Source organism: Peromyscus maniculatus, chromosome 16, assembly GCF_049852395.1.
Source record: "Peromyscus maniculatus bairdii isolate BWxNUB_F1_BW_parent chromosome 16, HU_Pman_BW_mat_3.1, whole genome shotgun sequence".
NCBI lineage: Eukaryota > Metazoa > Chordata > Mammalia > Rodentia > Cricetidae > Peromyscus > Peromyscus maniculatus.
This window is the reverse complement of record NC_134867.1, coordinates 45,861,561-45,884,864: the sequence shown is the minus strand read 5'-3', so window position 1 is coordinate 45,884,864 and position 23,304 is coordinate 45,861,561. Positions and strand designations below refer to the sequence as shown.

At 41.0% G+C, this 23,304-nt stretch overlaps 1 protein-coding gene across 13 annotated transcripts in view; it reads right to left on the bottom strand.

Moving 5' to 3' along the window:
• Phactr2 (phosphatase and actin regulator 2) overlaps window positions 1-23,304 on the bottom strand; it is a 270,721-nt gene that overhangs the window by 112,827 nt on the left and 134,590 nt on the right. For 2 of the 13 annotated variants that reach the window (XM_076552739.1, XM_076552735.1), the window contains exon 1: window positions 10,266-10,444. The exons of 9 other annotated variants lie outside the window; for them this stretch is intronic. In XM_076552739.1, coding sequence (XP_076408854.1) covers window positions 10,266-10,311 — 46 coding nt within the window. In that variant the 5' untranslated portion in view covers window positions 10,312-10,444. 2 more of the 13 variants (XM_076552732.1, XM_076552734.1) reach the window with 2 other exon arrangements.

Genomic DNA, 23,304 nt, shown 5'->3' with positions numbered 1-23,304 from the left:
ATAGAGATCAGGTAGGATTGTGTGGAGGCTTGAGAGCCAGGTGGAGAAGACCCGATTTTGTTCTAAGTACAACAGCGAGACAGGACAGTTTTGAGATGGGCAGTGACAGGAAGTATGCTTTTTGAAGTCTACTTCAGCTGTTCTGCAGCCAACGGATTGCTGAAGAAAGATAGACTGCAGTTAGCTGGGCAGTAGAGACAGAAGGAAAGAGACTGGCTGGGGATGTGCTTTCCTAGACTTGGACACTATGAATGGCTGGGTGTATGATTTAATGAAACGCAGAAAATCCAGGGAAGTGCTGGAGTACAAAAATCAAGCCTTCTGTTTAGGGATGCTATCTTTGAGATGTCCATGAAGTATTCAAACAAACTTGTCAACCAGGCCCTGCATACCACAAGTGGAGCAGAAGAAGCCACCCTTTCAGGTGACATCCTCTTTCAATTTCTCCAGCTACCCCTCAGATCAGGCATCTCAGCATCTCATCTGCCTTGCTGGATCATTCTAGGCTGCTGTTGGTCTGTCCCTGTGAGACCTATACAACAGGCAGCAGTCACATGCATCCCACCCCAAGCCAAGCAACACTGTAACAATTTCTCTGATTGGACAAAGAAAGCTTCAGTGGTTCCTATTGCCTGTGTCGATACTGCTCTGGCCCTGGACCTGATTTCTGTACCCAATCCACTGAGCTGTCCTCGCTCTCCCACTTTGATTTCTGAATCACTCCATTAAGCACCTGGTAGGTGAGGTCGGTGTAGGTTTTTGGCACTTCCCCACAGCTCAGTATAACACCTTACAAACAACTGGTCCAGGACTGGCTGGCTAGATAAAGGGCCGCTTTTTGCTCCCTTCTAACATCCCCTTATAAAACAAGCTGGTTTGCAGGGATCTACCACCAAGCACATACCGGCACAGCTCTCCAGGATGCTCTTTAGCAAAACAGCACCTCAGTTCTTTCTCTGGCAACCGAAATTTCCTTAGGATTAAGGACTGCAGTGTTAGCCTTGCCAGAAGCATTAGAGGGGAAAAAAAAATATTCCACCTCTTGAAATGAAAATAAATGGAAAGGTAGTTTATAAGTATAAATGATAATGGGCAGAGCAACCTTTTGGTAAGTAATGTTAGCTGCCCGTTCCCTTCTGGATCACACTGTTATTTGTTTTTGTTCTTCTGCTTCAGATGGGGGATGGGAAGAGGAATGGATGTGTTTATTTTCTTAAGACTATTTTTTACCTCAATATCACTTTTACATCAGTTGAGTCTTTAGTAAATATTAATCTTTTTTTTTCCCCTAAGAATAGAGGCCAAGCCTTTAGTCTGTTAACACTGAGGGACTCCAAAGACAGAAAGCAAGTTGCATTTCTTTCCCTCTATTAGAATTAAAGAGACTTAACCACAGCACCAACGACATAAATTTATCTCCTTTCTTACTGCATTAGGCAAGAAGAAGTTAAAGCTGGACTTGTATGTTGGTTATCACGGTTTCAGATTGAAGATAAAATAAATTCATACTGTAAATATTTATGATGTCACCCAAGGCCAGATCTGATGAGCCATGGACCAATGTGGAGGAAGTGATGACCAAATTTCTGACTATTTTTGATTTTTAAAAGTGACAAAGGAATACCATGCTTAGTGCCACATGGCTTTAATCCCAGCACTTGGGAGGAGGGGTAAGAGGCAGGCGAAGCTCTGTGAGTTTGAGGCCAGTCTGGTCTACAAAGTGAGTTCCAGGACAGCCAGAGTTACATAGTGATACCCTGTCTTGAAAAAACTAAAAAACAAAGTGAGAAAGAAGAAGTTTAAACCTCAGGGAAGATATTAGGGCCTGTTGTACCTCAGTTCTCACCATTAAATTCGCAAGGAAAAAAACAGTGAGAGGAAAACAGCATTGAGCTTCTGTTGTGGGATATATGCATACCGTGTGTGAAAATATATTGCTGTGATTGGTGTAATAAAAAGCAGAACAGCCAAGTGCTAGGAAGAGGTTAGGTGGGACTTCCAAGGACAGAGAGGACTCTGGGAAGAAGAAGGAAAGAGGCACAGGAAAAAACAGGAGGTGCAAGATGGAAGAGAGGTAATGCCACATGATAGAGTGCAGATTAAAATAAATGGGTTAAGTTGTAAGTGCTAGTAAGGAATAAGCCTAAGCTATAGGCCGAGCTTTCATAATTAGTAAGTCTCCATGTTATTATTTGTGAGCTGGTGGACAAGAGAAAAATGTGCCTATAAGCTTCAAGTTGGGAGTCTATGCATTTGGAGAAAAGTAAATACAGTCTCTGGGTCAATTTACACCTCTATTTCCTGTGACATTCCATGTGGTCAGCAGATATGGAAACCTTGGCTTTGGCCATGTCTAAATGAGAAAAGGCCGTGGTGGTCACAACACCTCTAGGAAGTATCAGATTACCTTGAAAACCACTTTTCATATGTTGACACTTATCCTGATGGTCATCATTTAAAAACTACTTTTAGACTCTTGAAAAGTGACTCTGTATGTGTGTGTGTGTGTGTGCGCGCGCGCGCATGCGTGCTCTCATTCCCATTGTGGGTCTGGCTTTTACATTGGTTCTAGGGATCAAACTCAGGTCCCCATACTTTGGGTGGCACTTTTACCCACTGTGCCAGCTCTCCAGGCCGTAAAGGGCTTTTCTGTAACATGGCTGTACCTCAGTCAGTTCCAGACATCTCTTAGCATTTGATTCCTAGGCTACTTCCAATGTGAAGCTCGATAGATTGTTCTAGCGAGCAATGCATTTCTTTGGAAAATACTGCTACAAGTATAACTGCTAGGTCTGAGCATAGGCACCTTGTAAGGTTTTAAATACATATTCTCGCACTTCTCTCTTGATAGCATGGACTCGTTTAAATTATCACAAGACAATCCTTCATTTTAACCTTGGCTCAATCCTTTAGGTGATCAATGGCATCTGCCCCCCAACCTTTTTTCCCCCACTTATTGCCTAAAGTTTCATATGGAAACCGATCTCTTATGTGTCTTCTTGTAAGTATCCCAGACCAGTTACTTAACTTTTGTGTTTCAGTCTTCCTCATTGATAAAATGAGACACAGCACTAATTAGTTGCCCCATATGGTTGTTGTGAGCTAATTCCAGTGTTGAGAACAGGTCTTGGCCCATACTGAGACTGTAATTTCAGATACTGGGCAAAAATTTTTTTAATGCCTGTTCAGTTGGGCATGGTCGTGCGTGCCTTTAATTCTAGCACTCAGAAGGCAGAGGCAAGTGGATCTCTGAGAGTTCAAAGCCAGTCTGGTGTAAAAAGTGAGGTCCAGGACAGCCAGGGCTACACAAAGAAATCCTGTCTCGAAAAACTAAACCCAAACTAACCAAAACAAACAAAACAAAACACCTGTGTCCTTATTTTTCTTATTGTCATGATTTTCCATATATGATACAAATATTTATTTTAATTCCGTGATTCCCCTTTCAAATTGCTCATGATAAAACTTATCTGTATTTTTGTTGTTTTTCAGGGGTGGAGGGGGAGATAGCCTTACAGATACTTAAGAATGTCACAAGACCACATCTTTTCATCATAAGTCAGAATAAATCACAGAGATCAAATAGCAAAATAAGGCTTCTGTTAGGGAGCCCTGATTCATAAAGGAAGAAAGGAATTAATCAATCTGACTCCATGAAGTATAAAATAGTCCTATAAAAATACTATAAATAAACTTCCAGTTCAAAATAGTCATTGGCAGATACAAACAAATGAAACAAGCCCACAATGCTCATCAATCACCTTCATACTCAAATCTGTAGGAAACCTTAGAACCATCCTAAGGCTACAAATAGCCAAGCCAGAAACAAAGACTTTCAAATGCTCAACTTTACTATCAAAATGAGAAGCATTTCCACCCCCCACCCCCACACACAGATACTTACAAAAAACTGTCAGAAACTCTTTGTGCAGAACATTGTGATCATGCTCAGTTGTATATCATCACAGCACATGAATATCTACACAGAGACTGAATGAGTCCTGAGTTCCTGCTACCATCCCATGTATTAAGTCTGCAGGCTGTCCCATTCAGAAGGAGTGACTTCTATTTCTTACTAAGTATATGGGGAAAGACCCATTGGATAGGCAGTACAGTGAGAGAGGTCAGAAAAGCAATTCTCACAGTGAGCGGCTACAGTGAGGTGCCTTCAATAGGAACAGTTTGATAAAGGCTGTCAAAATAAAACACACACACACACACACACACACACACACACACACACACACACACACAAGAAAAAAATCATTGAGCAAGAGATTCTCCTGTGTGGATTTTCCTGGTACCTATAATTCAAACTACTCAGGTAAGGATGCTCAACATTGCTCAAAATAGTACATGTAAGTAAAAGAACCCCCCAAAAATATAGGCTGGCGTGATGGCTCAGAGGTTAAGAGCACAGACTGCTCTTTCAGAGGTTCTGAGTTCAATTTCCAGCAACTACATGGTGGCTCACAACCATTTGTAATGAGATCTGATGCCTTCTTCTGGTGTGCAGGCATACATGCGGGCAGAACACTCCATATATAATCAAAAAAATAAATCTTAAAAAAAGAGCCCCCCAAAATACATAACAGTATGAGCATAATATAAAAATACAGGCTTCTTTTAAAAGGGAATTTTATAATAAAATATCACTTGTTTGCAAGATTAAAGAAATTAGTATGGCCATATTTTCAAGTCATAGTGCATGAAAAATCCAAAGGACATAGCAATAAGTACAATAAGTCTTGTTTGTTTTGATAAAGATACATTTAAAAAAAGACTGTGGAATAAAAACCAGTGTTCATAATGGGTTATAATTAGAAAGCAGGACTCGGGGGTGGGGCTAAAAGAAACTTCAACTCATTCTTACACTAAATCATCAGGTCATGTTGACTTTTGACCATGTGCACATTATTTTCATTAAAGAAACAAACTTTTTATTTTTGTGGTTTCTTCCTATATTTGGTTAGGAAGAATAGCTGAAGTAGGAACTTCAATCAAACCTGGAAACTTAGAAACACAGGTAGACAGCGTTTCTACCACTGTCTAGCATGACCCCAGACACTTCATTCACTTGTTCTCCTGTCTCCTAAAAATGGGACAAGGCATCCCCTGACCTCTCTACCTAACAGGCTGGGCAGAATTACTGAGAGCAGGTCTATGGTACAATGTAGATAGGGTGAAGCTGAAAAAGATGAAGAAGAGATGGTTATTAGATTAAGACACTACCCTTCACACAATGGAGACTAACACAATTCTTGAGGTTAAAAAGAAGAGAATAAAAAAAACCCAATTCATATCTTTCATTCATATAATCACTGGCTTAAAGTCATCAAACTTTTCATTGAGAATATTATTTGTTGATTCATTTATATACCCAACAAATACTTCCTGTGTTCAGTGTACCATGCCCTGCTCTGGGCACAAGGCCACAGAATACAGGAACCACTTTAATTGAAGGCATGCCTAGTTGGCCTCTGCTTAGAAACAAAGAACCCAATCCTCAAGGAAACACTGCCAACCCTAATCTAGCATTACGCAAAAAAGACGGCATCCTATACCCAAATGAATCTATCCCAGGAAGGCAAGGTTAGCTTAATATCCCAATTCCAACTTAATGCCACATGTTGGACTAATAAAATGAAAAACGAAGTTCACACAGACATCCTGATAGAGAAAGAAAAAGCCATTGACAAAACCCAACATTTTTAGGATGGAGACCCTCAGACACTCATAAAGTAAGAATAGTGAGGAACCTTTTGATAAAGGCACTCATGCTGAGTCTGTAACCTCTCACTCATGTGTCCTGTGAAGAGTCTGTCAAGCTACCGTCCCCTGCCTTGGGCTCAGCAACAGGACAAAAAGGTTCTCTTCTCTAACTCTTGTTTGACGCTGGACTAGAGATTCTCTATTGAAAAGGAGGGTAAAGTACCATTCAAACCAGAAAGAAAGAAGTAAAATGTCTCTCTTTACATATGACCTTGTATCTAGATCTCATATATGTAGTATGAGCTTAAAGATAGAAATGTACCAAGAACCCATTAAAAAAAAAAACCATCAGGAATAAGTTTGTTCAACAAGGTACAAGATATATACAAAGATAGAGCTTTATATTTCTAAATGCTAGCAATTCTTTAAATGAAATAAAAGTCAACATTATAATGGCATCAGAAACAAAAAAAAATGATAGGATAAATTTAACAAAGGAAGAAATGAATGTCGACTGAAACTACAGAACTGTGGGAAGAGACACCAGGGAAACAACTCGGTCAGGAAAGTACTTGTTCCATAAGCTCAAAGACTGGAGTTCAGTCCTCAGAAGCCACATAAAAAATGTCAGGTGTGGCAGGACACCAGCACCAAGGAAGCAGAGACAAGTAGATTTCTGGAGCTCGCCAGCTCGCCAGTCTGGCCTACTTGGCAATCATCAGGTTGGTCAGGTATCCAGGTCTCAAAAGCAAAAAATAAAAAAAGACCTTTTAAAGAACTGAGGTTGTACTTTAGCCACTATATATACATGTGGGCACGCACATGCACGTGCGCGCGCACACACACACATACATACACACATGCTTGCACATATCTGCATATAAACAGTAGAAGGGAAATTTAAACTATCTAAATAAAAGACATTGCTCACATGGACTAGATTATTATCCATCTTGAGATGGCAATATTATTGAGTCACAGGATCAACACGGAGTCTATCAAGATCTCAGCTTTTATAAGAAAACTGACAGGCTGATGGTAAAACTCGTATACAAAGTAGGACAAGAGAGATGGAGTAGACACAGGGAAAGGAATCAAAGAAGAGTCATACTTCTCAGCTTCAAAACCCCACTACAAAATTATGGCAATAGAGTGTGATTCTGATATAAAGACAGACATTTGGATAGAACAGACACAGAAATAAACCCCTAGTATACAGTCAACTGACTCCCTACGACAGATCATTAACTGACTCTCTCACTGCAGCCCCCCCCCTTTCCCCTCCCGAATGTGGGATAGAACTCAAGGCCTCAGAGGCCTCAGACATGCTGGGTAAGTGTTTGGTCACTGAACTCTATTCACAGCCATGACAGTTCAATGGAGAAGAAATCACCTTTTGAACAAGGAGTTCTGGGACAACTGGACATCCCAGAAGTCAGAGAGTGAGGCTGAAATCCCACACTGCACTGCACATACATAAAAATTAAGTCACAGAATGTATCACTGACCTAAGGATAAGATCGAAAACTAAAGATCCCCTAGAAGAAAACAAAGCCATAAGTGTTCTTGGTTTTCATGAGGCAATTTTTTTTTTAAAGACGTGACACCATAAACCAAGAACAAACGAAAAATTAACAGGACATCATCAAGACTTTTAAAATGTGAGGTTCGAATTGTACCACTCACGGGAATAAGCAAGCCAGAGGGTGGGAGAAAATACCTGCAAATCATCTGCACCTTTAGAAAGTAGAGGAAAGCACATTGGTATCCACAAGGATGGCTAACGCAAAAATGGACAATAACAAGTGTTAGGCAAGGATGGGAAGGGACTGGAATTTCATCCACGGCTAAAGGGAAGGTGGCAACAAGCCGCCCTGGAAAACTGCAGCCCTTTAAAAGGTTAAACCTATCAAGTGACTCTGCAATGCTTTCCACTTATCGATTCAAGGGGAATAAAAACACACCTCCACCAACTTCTCCATGAAGTGCGAGCCGTGGTGTTCATAGTAGCCGGCTGAGTAGAAACAACCACGACGAAAGGCGAATCTGACTATTTGGCAATAAAATGAAATGAAATACAGACACACGCCCCCACTCCGTTGACTCTTGAAAACATTACACCCACTCAAAGGAGCCAGTCATAAAAAATACACACATCATGATTCAATTCACATGAGACGTCCCTGATAAACAAATCCATAAAGATAGAAAGTAGATGCATGTGTATCAGCAAGGAAGAGAGTGAGTGGATGGAGACAGATGGTTCCACAAGCCAAACACACTAAAGACAATGAACTATACACTTTCAATGGGGAAACGCTATGGCTTGTGAATTATAGGTCGATAAAACTATTTTCATAATTCCCTGTTCTCAGAAATAGCTACTAATGATCCTCTAGATCCCCCAAAACTAGACGTAGCCAGCCCAGAGCTGAAAGTCTCAGGAGAGCCTGAAGTCTAAAAGGGGGGGGGGGGCTGATTTCTGATGACAAAGTAGATTCTTACAAAACCTCAGACCACATGGTAAATATGAACTCTGGAACCTGGTGCCAGAGATGACCCCCAACAGGTCCCCCCCCCCCTAAGCATTTATGATAAGAATCACTTGAAGTCGTATCATCTCCAGTGGCCACTACAAACTTATACCACCGATGGCTGAGATCAAACCTCACCTGAAAAGCCAGCGACGCAGCTGAGAAGAAGCCCAGAGCACCGGGCTTCCATTCCCAGACTACCAGAGCAGATACCGGCCTACAGCAGACCACACCTGGTTGTGTCTAGCTGTTATGGTTGATTCGTGCGCTGTCGTTTAGAACGTACTGGTGAGACAATAGGGGAAATGGGGTTCCGCTAACAGAGATCTTCAGCGGATACCACGAGAAAACAAACCTCACTGCCACACCACAACCACCGCCCGCTCCCTGACAACACCTCCCTTCATGAAGTATGGGTTAGCCATTTCAGTTACACCAAGCTGTGAGAATCTGAACCGAGCACCTGCAATTTAAATACAATGTGCTTTGTAGGAGAGTTCCCTAGAATACCTTTCAGGACCAAGAGTCACTTTTTATTCAAACAGGCTGCCTGCTCTCTCCCTGTGATTGCTCACATCATAGATGTTACAAGCACTCACAATCCCCCCCCCCTTTTTCCTTCTTATATGAAAGGAGGTAGAATGGCCACATGCTAGGATTTTGCTTGTTTCTTAGACTTCACTTAAGTACTATTCCATGATTTATGTAAAGGGAAATTTTCCTCTTCCGTAATTCACTCTAGCAGTATTTCGTGGAGAAAGAACTAAAGTCAGGACTGTACTTCCCGAATACTACCTGCACTGGAATAACAATTCCATTCTATCTTCGCTAGTGAAGAAGCAAGCTAGCAACACAAATCCTTGCTTTCATTGGAAACTATCACACTACTTCAATAAGACAAAAGAAAACCAGTTTCATCTGTGCCAAATAATCTTATAACGAAGACTCTAATCAACATGCCCTATCAACCCCCCCCCACCACCAAATATTACTCAGATGCCATCAACAAGCAGCCATTTGATGTCCAGAGCAAGGTGGCCATCTCATCATTAATAAGGGAAAGCATAGGCTTTCTTACACTTGTCTTCCTCTCCCTTGCAGAGGGGTCATTCTTTGAGGGGACATTAACCTAAGCCTCAGCAATGCTTATGATGTTCCAAGGATCGAAGCTGTGCCCCACGCACAAACTCGTGGAGAGAGGATGAGATGGTCAAACTCTGCTCAGACATCCTGGAATACCTTACAACCCTTCTTCTGTGCCCTGTCATTTCCTTTCCATGAGATCCTGTGGATGTCTGTAAAACCTAAGAGTCCACCAGACCACTCAATGGCCTCTGCAAGGTCGTGGTTTAGAAACCATTGATGGGAAAGTATCAAAATAATACTTTGTGGGTTTATTTCATTACCCAATGATGTGTCGCCAAACAATTGTTCATTCCTATACACGGGGACAATGCCAGCCTGCTTACCTCCTTCATTCCTTCTTCATCATTTTTTTTTTTATAAAGAAAACAGCTAAAAGAAGCAGGGTACTGTAACTCTGAAACGTTACACGCATTTCCATAAAACTAACTTTGCCACTCAAAACACAGGCTTCCCTAAATGCTATAGCTTATGTGTGTAACATAAACAAAACAAGTATCATCTGAACCAATTATACATTTTTGGGGGGGTAGTTATTAAATATTCAGCGTCCTGCCAGGAAAGGGGAAAGCAAGCCGCACTTATGCTCCGAATAACAAACCATAAATCAGTTGACAAGCTTGAAAGAATTCCGTTCTAGTCTGTTCGAAAGCCAAGCCTAAGGAAAGGGGGGAGCCCGCGGGAAAGTTTCCCCTGCTCTTCGAAGTTTTGCCTTTGCAAAAACAGACTCGTGCGCAAATGGCGTTTCTCGGAACTTTCTGGCTCTCGAGAGTCAAAATCTGGAGAAACACCAAAAGCCCGGGGCACGCGCGCGCGGAGCTGGGGCCTGCGCCTGGAACCGGGGGTCTGAAGGCGCCGGCCTGGCCCGGGACTCACCGCTGCCGGGCTGCGGGGACAGCGCGGACACCGAGGTCTGGCCCATGGCGGGTGACCGTCCCCGCTGCGCCTCCGCCTCACCGGGCCGCTCCGCTCCTGCGCGCCCCCGTCCGCTCGCCGCCGCCGCCGCCGCAGCCGCCGGCCTCCCGCGCGCTCATCGCGGCCCGCGCCCGCCTGTCCCGCACCTTCTCCCCCGTGCGCGCGGGTCGCCCAACCCTGGCAGCGGCCCGATCCAGCCCAGCGGATGCCTGTCATTCCTCTATGCAGATTAGCTGGGGTCAGGGGTCACCGGGAGAAAAGAGGGGGGGGGAGAGGGCGACCGGGAGCGGAGGAGAGGGGAGAGCAGGGGGTGGGGTGCGGGGGCGGGGGTGGGGGGTGTTGGTCCAGCTGCACCCAGGGGCTGGGTGCCCTCACCCCCTGGGGCAGGAGAGCTATCAAACACTCCCTTTAATTGTCAAGGTTCAGTGTCAAATGGTCCTCTAGTCTGAGGAAAAAAAAAATTGAAGTACTCAGTCACTGGTACTTCATTTAGGAAAATTTGTTTCTTTAAAGTTAGTTCCTTCCTTATATTGTTTGCAGCATGACAGAGCCATTAGACAGGGCATGGCGTAGTGTTTTCCTCCCTCCAACAATTATCTTCCCTTCAACAAATGCCATCAAAACAAAACAAAACAAAACAGAATTAATGGCTTTGGGTTAGGCAACACAGGTCAGTCATGTCCACGGTGACTAAGGTGTGAAGTCAACTGAGCATATATGTATACACGTGACTCCACCACCTAACACTCTGGCTTGCTCACCTCCCCTACGCCTCCAAAGAATCACTGTAAAGTAAGGTGTTTGCAAAAACTCGAAAGGTAGATATAACCATAACAACAATAACAACAGTAATTTATTTGACAAACTATTGTGCCCCCAAAGTTGAATTAATACCCCCATAATATTCTGTTAAGTCTCAAGTTCCTAAAAACTATGACTACAGATAAAAGCTTTGCTATTACAGCTAATAGTTAGCAAGCTGAGTGATCTAAATTTAGTATATATACATGCACATGTGTGTGCGTGAATGTGTGCGTATATAAACATGTTACGTCCAACAGAAGGGTGTTATGAGCTATACACTATGATTTGTGCATGCCTTTCTGAGTATACAAATTTCATTAAAAAAGTGCATTATATTCATGTTGCTTATGTCCCCTTTCATCGTCTAGTTTATCCTAAACAACTCTGAAATATAAAAACAGCTGTTCAGTACAGCCTTTGTAAGATATCTGTTTTAATATTCTAAGCATAAAAATCACATTTCCTTAATGTGTGTATGATTGAGCTCAGTGGGACCTTGTTTTGGTTTTTTGAAAGACACTTGCTTAACATCATCGTTAAGTAAGTGGCCCCTCTCCTTTGGTGGGAAGTTCTTTTACTTAAAAAGCTGTTAAGTAACTATGACTATTTGCAGGGGCGGGGGGTGCGGGTGTTGGTAATTGAACCCTTGGGGCTGTTTGCACGCTAGGCAGGCCCTCTGCGACTGAGGTATGCACCAAATCGAAAAAAAAAAATCCCAATTTTTAAAATGAAACCGAAAGACTTCACCAAAATGCGAGTTCTCATTAGGAGAATAACACCAACACTGCCTCTCCTCGTGGAGTACACACAGCATTGTGTTTTGAGAACACACCTCATCTGGGAATTCAGCAGTGAAAGTGAACTCTGATTTTGCTGGTTCTTCCGTTCCTTTGCTTTAAATTGCCTTAAGAAGCAAACAAGCAAAATGTTTGTGGACGTTAAGAGGGGAGATATCTTGCTATTGTGCCACCGGCAGGGCTTCGCTGATAAAGGAAGTCATTGTTCAGGGGAAACACAGTAAATCCTGCCCATTGAAAGTTCATAATAGAAGCTTTTAAGGATGATAAACGCTAAACTCTGGTACAATGTCTCTTGCTATCCCTGTTTCTTCTTGTAGGGAAACAATAGTGAGCTTTTTCCTTCTACAAAGTCTTATTTCAAGCATTATGGGGCGGGGGCGGGGAAGGGGTGCTCTATGTTTCTAGTTCTCTTTTAGGATTTGCTTAACACATCCATATTTACCTGTTTAAGATTTTCCCCAGATTCATTGGTCGATATACTTCCTGGCCTCATCTGGAATTGTAATAACCAGTGATCAAGTTACACATGTTTCCCTGAAACTCTTCCAGTCCCATTCCATTACCCTGGAAGCACATCAACTAAACTACAGGAAGTGTGCTCCAACGTTCCTTTTCAAGGATGGGACATCCTGCTTCCAGAATGTCTGTCTGCTGGGGCTCAGTGTTTGAAGGGCCTTTTTTTTTTTTTTTTTTTTTAATCTTATCATAGCTGAGAACTTAGGCCAGGGCACACACAAAAAAAGCCTACAGACTCCCAAGTCCCTTTTTGAGGTCAAAACATCAAGATTAGAAAGTGAAATGCAACAAGAATATTTTCAAACTGGGCATGGTGGTTCAAGTGCTTGAAATCCCAGCACTTGAAAGGCTAAGGCAGAGGGGACTACCATGAATTCCAGGCTCACCTGTGCTACACAGTAAGATCCAGGCCAGTTTGAGATGTATGCAAGACACTATCATGAACAAAATTATTTCAAGGTAAGTTCCTTCCCAGATGCCCCATGCCTGCCTTATTGAGCTCGCACAAACAGTCAGGGTTGCTCTCATGGGTTTGGAGTGGATGTTAGGAACATTTAATGTCACCCAAACAACTGGCATTTATCTACATACTACTCTTTCTAGGGAATTTGTAAAAATGCTAGAAAAGATTGAGTGCCCATCAGAGGAAGTCACCTGCACACACTTCCTCAACATTGGTCCCTTTGGCCCCAAACTTCACTCGGGATTTCTAAACTGATCTTTTACTCAATGACATCGTGGTAGACGTGTAACAGTGGATTTGGGGCACTGGTGTGGAGGGAGGGAGGGAGGGAGGCACACAAGATCCATTCATGAAAATTGACGTCACTGGGCTTGCAATGGAGCAAGTTGACTCCGAACCAGAAGGCGCTGCCTTCGGCACATCAGCTACCTTCAGCACTTCTGTCCCACACCACATGCTGCCATTAAATCATCCCATGACTGGGTTTGAGGAGCTGCTTATATTAAACCTTCCTAAAAATAGAAGAATAGCATTTACTGATTTTTTCCCACTGCACAGTCTCATTTCAGTTCTTGAAAGAACTGTGATTTATTCATTTACTTCCAGGAAGAAATGAAATCGAGGGGATTTACTCTTAGAATTTCCCTCGGGAGAGCATGTGCTTCTAGGAGCAAGCCCTTGAACTTGGGAGGTTTTCAAACACTTTACCCCATCACTCAGGTTTCCCTGACTTGTCTGCTGTGGGCGTTATTAAAGTCAGCCATCTGGGGTATCCAAAGTGACAACTGTACTTGTCATTGATGGAAGTCACTATGGCAAATTAAAGCAGACCTCACCCTAACCTTTACCAACCCAGACTTATGAAAAAGTCCTTTCCTAGGAGGCCCAGTTTGGTGACTGTCGGAGAGTTTTGAGCATAGAGAGAGAAGAACTCAGATGCCATGAGTCCTAATCCTGGATCTATGTCTTGCTCAGATCCATCATATCTGCTCATGGCCACCATGTGTCATTAGAACTAGGAGGTAAGTGCTCATGGTGGAGAGAAGAGTTAAATGGATGCTCCGCTCCCCCACAAAAAATTAGATGGATAACAAGAATCACAGTAGCCTGGGAACAACTATGAAGATGGCCATGTGCAAGTTTACAAAGAGTCTTAACATACATCCTTATTTTGAACTTGACTGTGAAAATTTAACCAATTAGTGCTTTTTCCTTGGCTAATGGGAAGTGTAGCAAATGCTTTCCTAAGGTGAAGGGAGAGAATTTAAACTTAATGAGTTTCCAAGGAGAATTTTTTTTCTTTTAATTATCTGGTTTCAAGATACAATGTTTAGAAGTTACAAGGGAAACTGAAAGAATGTCTGAAAGGGTCATTTTAGATCATTATTTTCCATGTACTTACTATGTCAAGATTACTAAAAAGTAGAGACCAGGCTTTTCTCCCCTAGTCTACAAGTCATTCAAGCATACCCGTTTATTGTTAAGTGGTAAGAATGCTCTAACACATGTATTTTAATAATGTGATAAAAGAATATTTGTAACCCAGAAACTAAAACCTAGTAAGCAAAAATTTTCAGGCTTTCAAGTGAGTTTATTTTATTAGACTACATTGCAGATTTATTTATTTATTTACTTGTTTTGTTTTTGTTTGTACAACTTTCTATTTCTTTCAGAACACGGCTACATTCCACAGGAGGTGGTAGCCTCCTTAGGAATCTGTGACCACTAAAGGCAAACAGGCGGCTTTCTAGATTTTACACTTTGGGTTGGAGTTCTGGAAGTATAACCGGTGTATTACATCTTAAAATGTTACTCTGTAGAGGTAGCATGCAGCTGACTCTTAACTCCACTCTCTTTAACTTTAGAATTCTGAGAGAACATGAGTGTTAGCATGACAAACAGCACTGCCAGACACAAGGAGAATCCTGGCTAAGACTCACAAGTTTGGACTTTCTAGTTGTATTAAGCATGGTGGGGGGGGGGGGAGTTTATCACATTCCACAAATGCTAGGCAGAGCAGGAAATCAACCTGCAAGGCGAGTTTTTCTTTCCTATTGTTCTCATACTTTTATATGATTTATTTCCGGAGTCTCCTCCCTCCTTCTGCTCTCTCAAGCTAACAGGATTAACAAAATACCTTGTCTCAGCCCCTCCCTGAGCTGGTCTCAGCAGCAGGCATGGAGAGGCTTCTGTGTGCTTACTTACTGATTGAGCCAACTACTGGAAGATTTATCCAGAAAAATAAAGAGTTCAAGGGGTGGGCTGGAATTACTTTTTTTTCCAAAGACTCTCCCTCTACCCTAGGAGAAAAAGTACCTTATATGTGAAACAGAGTATCAATCCATGGCATCTGAAACTCCAATAGCTATGAAATTCAAAATCTTTAGAAAGCAATCTTCAAAATGCCCTTAATAATTCTGCCTGGGCTACAGAAAATAGTAGTTTGATGTCAAATCGAATCATAACAACTATTACATTCATTCCCAGACGCTAACAAGGTGTTTGGGACAATGAGAGTTTAATACATATAGGATAAACACTTTTGTTATATCCTTAATACCAATAATTTCAAATATAGAGAAAACCTCATCTGTATGTGAACAGATATGCCTTAGGGCTTCTATTTCAGACAACTCTAGCTTGTGTCAAGTTGACATAAAACTAGCCAGCAAAACCTGCATGGTTTGTTAATAGTGTGCTGAAGATAACAAGTCTGTCACTGACTGTATCTCTGTCCTTCTATAGACCTCTCGGTTGGATAGTCATGTCTTCAGTGAACTACTAAAGACTGGGTACCTCTCATGAACAAGGCCTTTAATCCAAGTGCCTGAGGACAAGTGGGATAGAGACTCTCCTCTGGTGTCAGTCCCACAAGAATACTGTACTGGGGAAAGGGATGGAGCATCCCACCCTAACAGTGAGTATCCTGGCAGACACCAGCTCCTCCAGCTGTCAAGACCACGAAGTGGGGAAGACTCTGAACCTACTTTCTCAGGCGACATAGTTCCATCGTAGATTTGGTGGCTCACTGCAGAGAAGATGCCTCCCTCGAGATTTAAAGTGTTTCTTAAATTACAGGAAAATTAAATCTGATTGTATGCAATCAAACTGAACTATGTTTGTTTGCTTCCTGCTGCAGCGTTTTGAGGAAATTGTTACACATCCTAAAATGCACCCTCTTTTCAGTAAACAGTTCTGTGGGTTCTGGTAAGTAAGTAATGCCACCATGACCACAAGCCAAGTCCCAACACATCTCCTGCAGTTAGTTGGTCCCTATTCCACACAGCACTTGTACCTACTCATCTGGTTTCCATCTGTGATGGTTAACTTTGATTGTCAATGAGGATTGTCAACGGGACTAGACAGAGGAGAGCCTAGAGGTGTGCAGGGCACACTCCTGGGTGTTTCTGCGAGGGCGCTTCTAAACAAAACTAACTGAGAGGGGATAGCTCATTCTGATTGTGGACATTATTCCATTGTCTGCGGCCAGGGTGGGATAAAAGGGGAGAGGAGAAAGATGGGTCAACATAGACATACTTGCTAGTTCTCTCTGTCTCTCTTTCTCTCTCTCTCTCTCTCTCTCTCTCTCTCTCTCTCTCTCTCTCTCTCTCTTCTCCCTCCCCCTCTCTCTTGTTTGCTAAGATATGAGCTGTTTTTGTCCCATCAGACCCACCCTGAGATAATGGACTGAAACCTTTCCGTCTCTCATTGGTTCCCTCAGGTGTTTTAGCATGGTGACTATAAAGATAGCATGCCATCCTCACAGATTTATTTTTTGAAATTTCAGATAAATGAAATTATATGTATGTGTGTGTGTGTGTGTGTGTGTGTGTGTGTGTGTGTGTGTATGCAGGGTTTTTTTTACAATTGACTTCTTTCATTTAATTTTAAAAAATTGTCCACACTATCCGATATATTCATATTTTCTCCTTTTTGTTCTGAGTATTTTCAATTATATACCTACATCAATTTTTTTATTCATTCCTAAGTTAAAGATCGTTAGGCTTGAAACTGCATTTCACTATGAAAATACATTAGATAATATTATACTACAATATATTATATTTATTTCTTCATATATATATATCCAAAGTACTTAGAATAGAGACTAATATAAGGGAAATACCATATATTATATATGCACATATATATGTACTCATAGAGCTTATGTTCTAAGTAAGAGACAGAAAATGAACAATGGATATATTAAAAGTGTTCAAAGCAGAGAAGGGATTGAGAGAGTCTGGGCTGGAGTTGGGGGGATCACAACAGCACCCCCCAAACAAGACGATGCTTTCGTAAACCTTGAAGAAAGGAATAGAGTTCCCCAAGTGGCAATCTGGGGGAAGAGTGCTCCAAGGATTAAAAACAACAACAACAATAACAACAACAACAACCCAACAATTAACCCAACAGTTAATATAAAGTCAATATAGGAGCATGGTGTACATGTCTGAGGAGCCTAAAGAGACCAGAGAGTTCAAGCAGAGTGATACCCAAGACAAAAGGAATTACCTGCCATGTAGGGCCCTGCATTTGACCAGGAAGACTGTGGCTTTTACAACAAAGAGGACAGGCACACGGTGACTACTATAGAGACGATAGCATGTTCTGACATCCTCTACGCTCCCGATGGCTTCTGATGAGATCAGGGGCATTCAGGGCAGCACGGCTGTGGATATCATGGTGGCTTCCAAACAGAGGATGGAGGAAATAAAGAGAGACTACAAAAAAGATCCTAGGCTGCAAATGGTCGTGGCTGAGAACAGTTGGGGCAGTGGGAGTTGAGAGATGCTCCTGGACTCTGATACATTTCAAAGGTGGAGTCATACTTCCTATGGATTAAGTGGAATGGGGCGCGGGGAGGGGGGGAGCATAAAAGACTTCAATATTTTTTTTTCTGACCAGTTGGAAGGATCAAGCTGTCATTCTAATTAAAACTAGAATGGGAAGTGAGTGGCATGGGTTGGAATTGGAAAAGTAGAACATTGATTTCAAGATGTTTATCCAAATGAAAGGAAGAGTGTAGAACCAACAGGAAACAGAAAATCACTCTGTACCTACACAGATTTCACTTAAATTGAGTGTGAAGAAAAAAGGGATAAATTGAAATAATAGGTAGAAAACACAGTTGCCCTTTAATTATCCTAAATCTAGAGGCCAGTGGAAGCATGTCTATTATTAGTACTATGGAGAAATAACTTAGACTCCTACATCCAAATAAACAATCATTCACTACCGTAAGGGCTTCGTGAACTTTCTCCACTTGTGACCCTGTAACCCTCCAGATATGACCTCAGATATAGAGATATAGGAAATAAGGTCTATAAATTCCTAGTAATAAAAATTACAAACAACTTTATTTTAAAACAATTATTGGGTACACAAATAGTTTTAGCATTTATTACAGACAAAATTTCAAAGAAAATTTGTCTGTAATAAATGTTCTCAGCACATGAATGATATGGATATACTTGCCTATTTTTACACAACAAATTAAGTCTTGGATAAATATCGTGTTGCAGAATTCAGTGCATCTACAACAGGCTTCAGGGATGATCAATATTTTGATTTTATAATCCTAAAGGCTTAGATTGATACTTTGCATAAATACATAGTACAAAATGGCAGAGGTATATTTAGGATTCGTTCAGAATTTGTTGGAAATTCTCCCCTAACCTAAAGCCAAAATTTATAGAACTTTTTTTTTTTAAGTGAAACTCAAGTCTACAACTCAGACTAATTTTTAAAACACAACATTCCAACATGGTACAATCTAAAGATATACTAATTTGATACTCCCAAGGTGAAAAATGATGGCAAGAAAATATTAAAAGTCACTGCTTTCTCTAATTTACCATGGACTCATTATGCATCTGATTTTAATTCCATTTAATTATTTATGTGGTGTGTGTGTGTGTGTACATGCATAGATTCATACGCATGTCATAATGTACAAGTGACATTAAGAGGACAATTCAAGTGTGACTTCTCTCCTCCCACCATGTGGGTCCTAGAAGTCAAACTCGGGACTTCAGTTTTGGTGGCAAGCACCTTTTAATTTTTCCTGTTAATTGTGTGTCCAGGGCTATGTCTGTGGTAATGTGCATGCGAGTGCAGGTGCCCAAGGAGGCCAGAACATTGCATCCTCTTGGAGCTGGAGCTACAGGCAGTTGATCGGAAGGCATGGAGTCCTCTGTAATAGCTGTAAGGAGCCCTCAATCCCTGAGCCTGTCTCTCCAACCCTGGCAACAGGTTTTATCCATCAAGCCATCTTGCCAACTCTACATTTGACTTTGTATTAGTCCTTGTCATTGTACACTCAGGAAACTTTCACTACTCCCAATTTTTTCACAACTCCCACACTCAGTTACGTGATCCCATATGGGGTTACAACTCACAGTTTAAGGAGTTGTGCACTAAATCAACCATCCACTAAAAATGTTTAATCATTTCAACCTCTCCAGAAAGAAAGAAATTCCTTGGGAAGAAAGAAATGAGCCCAGAGGTAAGTGAACTATGTAAGGAGGAGTACCGGTACATAAAGTGATAAAATGATGGTGAATTTAATCAAATACAGGCTGCACAAAATAGAGGTAGACAGTTTTTTTTAACATCTTCAAGTCCGGGTTTTGATGAATAGGAAGACAGATAAGCTAAATATTTTAGCTTTATTGAGAAAAATATTACTGCTACAAACAGCAAGAAAACCACAACAGGATTCCAAATTTGTAACTCAAAAAAAAAAAAAAGACATTAACAAAAATCTCACCAACATTAAGAATAATAAGGGGGGGATTAAAAAACATGCACATTAAGATGGTCAAGTCCAAATTACTGAATTTGGTAAACATAAATGGAATAAACTTTCTTACACAAACACAGAAACTAAATGATCGAAAGAAAAGGAAATAAACCTCTTTGACGATTATGGTAGATGTGCCCAAAACACCAAAGTTGAAAGCAAAACTGAGAGTATTGGTTACTTTTCTGTTGCTGCGATAACACATCATGCATGCCCCAAAGCAACTTAAGGATGAGGAAGTTCATTGTGGCGTATGGCTTCAGAGGGATGAGAGTCCATCACAGCTGGGAGGCACAGCAGAGGGCAGTAGGCAGGGCTGCTTCAGCAACCAGCTGAGACTACACATCCTCAACCATAAACGGGAGCCAGACAGAGTGAACAGAAAGTGACACAAGGCTTTAAATTCTCAAAGCCCAACTCCAGTTTTCCTTCAGTAAGGCCACACCTCATAAATCTCCCCTAGACAGTGCCAACTAATAGGAACCAAGTATTCAAGTACCCAAACCAATGGGGGGGGGGTTCCCATTCAAACCAGCATAACCACTACACCAAAAACACTAACTGAAGAAAAACTGGTATAGCAACATTAATAATACATTAATTAAAATTTAAGTTACAATAATAAAGAGCAGAGAGACCTACCCTGAAATATGTAAAAATAAATGGAATCACTAAGTGGATGGGTATGCAATAATGTAGAGAGATTTTTAACATATCACCAAAAATTCATGAGATTAAGAAAACAGGACATTTTTATAGTTATGAGTTTGGACAATCCAGTTGACCAAACTTGATGTAACAGACATCCTTAGAGATGGGGACTGAGAAATAGCACACATAACTCAATGGTAAAGCACTTGCCTAGCATATATAAAGCCTGGTTTGATCCTCAGTACTGAAAGAAAAAGAAGAAAAGACAGACAGATAAACAGACAGACAGGGAAAGTGTACCATTGAGGAAATACTGTATGATAAGAGAAATCTCAATAACTTTTAAAGATTTCATATTACATAATCCTCAACCTCTGAGCATCATCCAAATTGTCCAGTTAAAGTAAAAACAAACAAGGAAAACAGGGGTTTTTTTTCTCATACATTTTTAGAAACCCAAATCAACACACACACACACACACACACACACACACACACACACACACACACACACACACACAAAAAAAAAAAAACCATAGGAAATCAAATTTTATCAATTTATCAATTTTTAGGACTAAACAATCACAAAAAACTGGAAAACTTGCGCAATAAAGCTGATTGGGTGATTAGAGTTTTAGCTCTAGTTTTGTATTTATTAAAAATCAAGAAAGATTTACTCAGGAGCACACAATTCAATCACGCATCGAGTTGTGTAAATATTAAGCTATGGACGCTAAAAAGGGAGAGAAAGGGGGGAGAAAGAGTAAGACTGGAAATAAGGAAAATAAAAGCAACAATAAAAACAAAAGCCAAAAATGGGACTTAAAAATGAAGACTGATGATTCATTGCTTGGTATAGTCAGTATTCTCATTCATCCCTGTGGAAAGCAAGGGTGACTCAACATACCCTTAGTGAATGCCCCTCAAGTCTAAATGGAAAAAGTAATTGGAATGCAGGTGAATATAATTTAAGATGAAAGCATTTCCTGGAAGTTAGCAGAACTGAAACATCGCTACCAGGGAGGTAATTTAAAAGTTATTATTTTGCATTTGGAGGGAGGGGATACAAATGAATTTGTGGTGTTATTTAAACCACTTTATTAAATAGCTCAGAATCCAATAATGAAAAACAGATGAAGAACTACGCATTGCTTATTTTTATCCCCTGTAGAGTAAATACATCTCTGTCATATTTTTTATTTGTAGTATAATTGTATCTTCAAAACCCCAATTGATGTCTTAAGGGAACAGAATAAGTAATTTCTTATGTTCAGCGGGCTTAACTTCAACAGCTCTTTACTCATATATTCCAGGAATTTTGAAATGGGGTGGGTGGAGAGGGAGTATAACTTTAATTCCTTAAGAAACGCTCTGATTTTTTAGAATGCAAATGTAAGCCTAAGAATCCCTCCAAGTTAAACAACGCTCTGGGGAGATGTGCACTATTGCCGAGGCGCTTTAATAGAGAACGGATTCCAGTTACTGCAAATCACTTCTCAATTAGGGAAAGTTGACACAGTCTCCAAGCCAGTGACAGAGATGGCAGTCAAGAAAGGGGAAGGGAGGGGCGTATCCCTGGAGCTTGCAGGTGCTCTGACTTAATCTTTCATCAAAACAAGATTTATTCGGGGAGCATTTATATAATCACGCGATTTAAAAAAGCAGACTCACAAAACGCACCCGAAATAGTGCCATTTTCAAAATCCAATCTTTATACCCCAAATTCTCCAAGTAGATGGCCTCCAATTTTGAAAACACCCAGGGAAGTTCTTATAAGTTAGGAAAGGGCCCAATAGAGAGTGGGAGAAAAAAAAATCACCTGAAAGGCAGTTTTCCTTGCAAAATTATGGTTATGCCCTAGAGTATCTATTTGTTTTTCTGTTTAGTGGGAGAAAACGCTACAAAAAATTGCTTTTCTATAAATATTCCAAATGCCACATAAAAGCCTACAGCTTCTACTGTTTCTTCAAATTATTTGATTTCTTCCCACAGCCGTGTACGCAGTGTTGTGAGCCAGTGACACATCTGTTCATTTGCTTCCCCGAACCAATGCTGGATGTAAGATTTACATTTAATGAAGAGACAGTCACCAATAGCATAGATTTCCCAGTTGGGTTTGCGATTTTAGGGTGATTATTTTCACTTTGTTTCTATGTGAAATAATATCTCACTTCACTTAGAGTGTTTCATTTTATGCAAAAGCCCTATGAATATTTTAGCTGCATTCCATTATTTATGCCAATATAGGAATATCTGGTACCTGAAAACTGATATTGCTATCTGGCGAATGAGACAATTATTCAGCCTGCCAGCGCTGTGGTTGTTTACAATTCATGACTTATTTTCTTCCCATCTTCTGTCTGGAATTATCTAAAAACTTGGCTCTTAAACTTCTATTTCTGCCTTCTAGAAGTTTCTAAAAGACTCCCCTCCTTCAGGTTTTCATTATCTGTCTACTTGAGTTGATTGTCAATATCTACCTTCCACTTCTCTGATATTTTGTTTTCTAAGAGGCATGCTACTTAGAGGTGAAGTCCTCTGGACCCTTATCTTTGCGTCTCCATAGTAACCTCCTCAGTGGCATTTATACTGTGGCTGCTCATCTATCACGCTCCTTGGATTTAATATCACTTGGAGTGACATTATAATGGTGAAGAAAGCATTTACTTTTGTAACGCCAGGAGGATAGGCACATGGTTAAGTGCCCAGCATTTTACACAGGAATGGAAGAATCGGTGATTGGTCCTTATCAATATACCATTTACATCTGTGAGTACCGGAAGCAACGGTTAAAAGACATTGAGGATGCCAAAGAAATGCCAGAGGACTGGCTTCCCTGGAGGCTTTCCAGTAAACGAAGTGTCAAGAGAACATCATTGACAGAAGTGCATGAGTTTCTTGATTCAATAATTGAGAAAACCTAAGATCTGGCTATTACTGTAATCACATTTAATATGCACC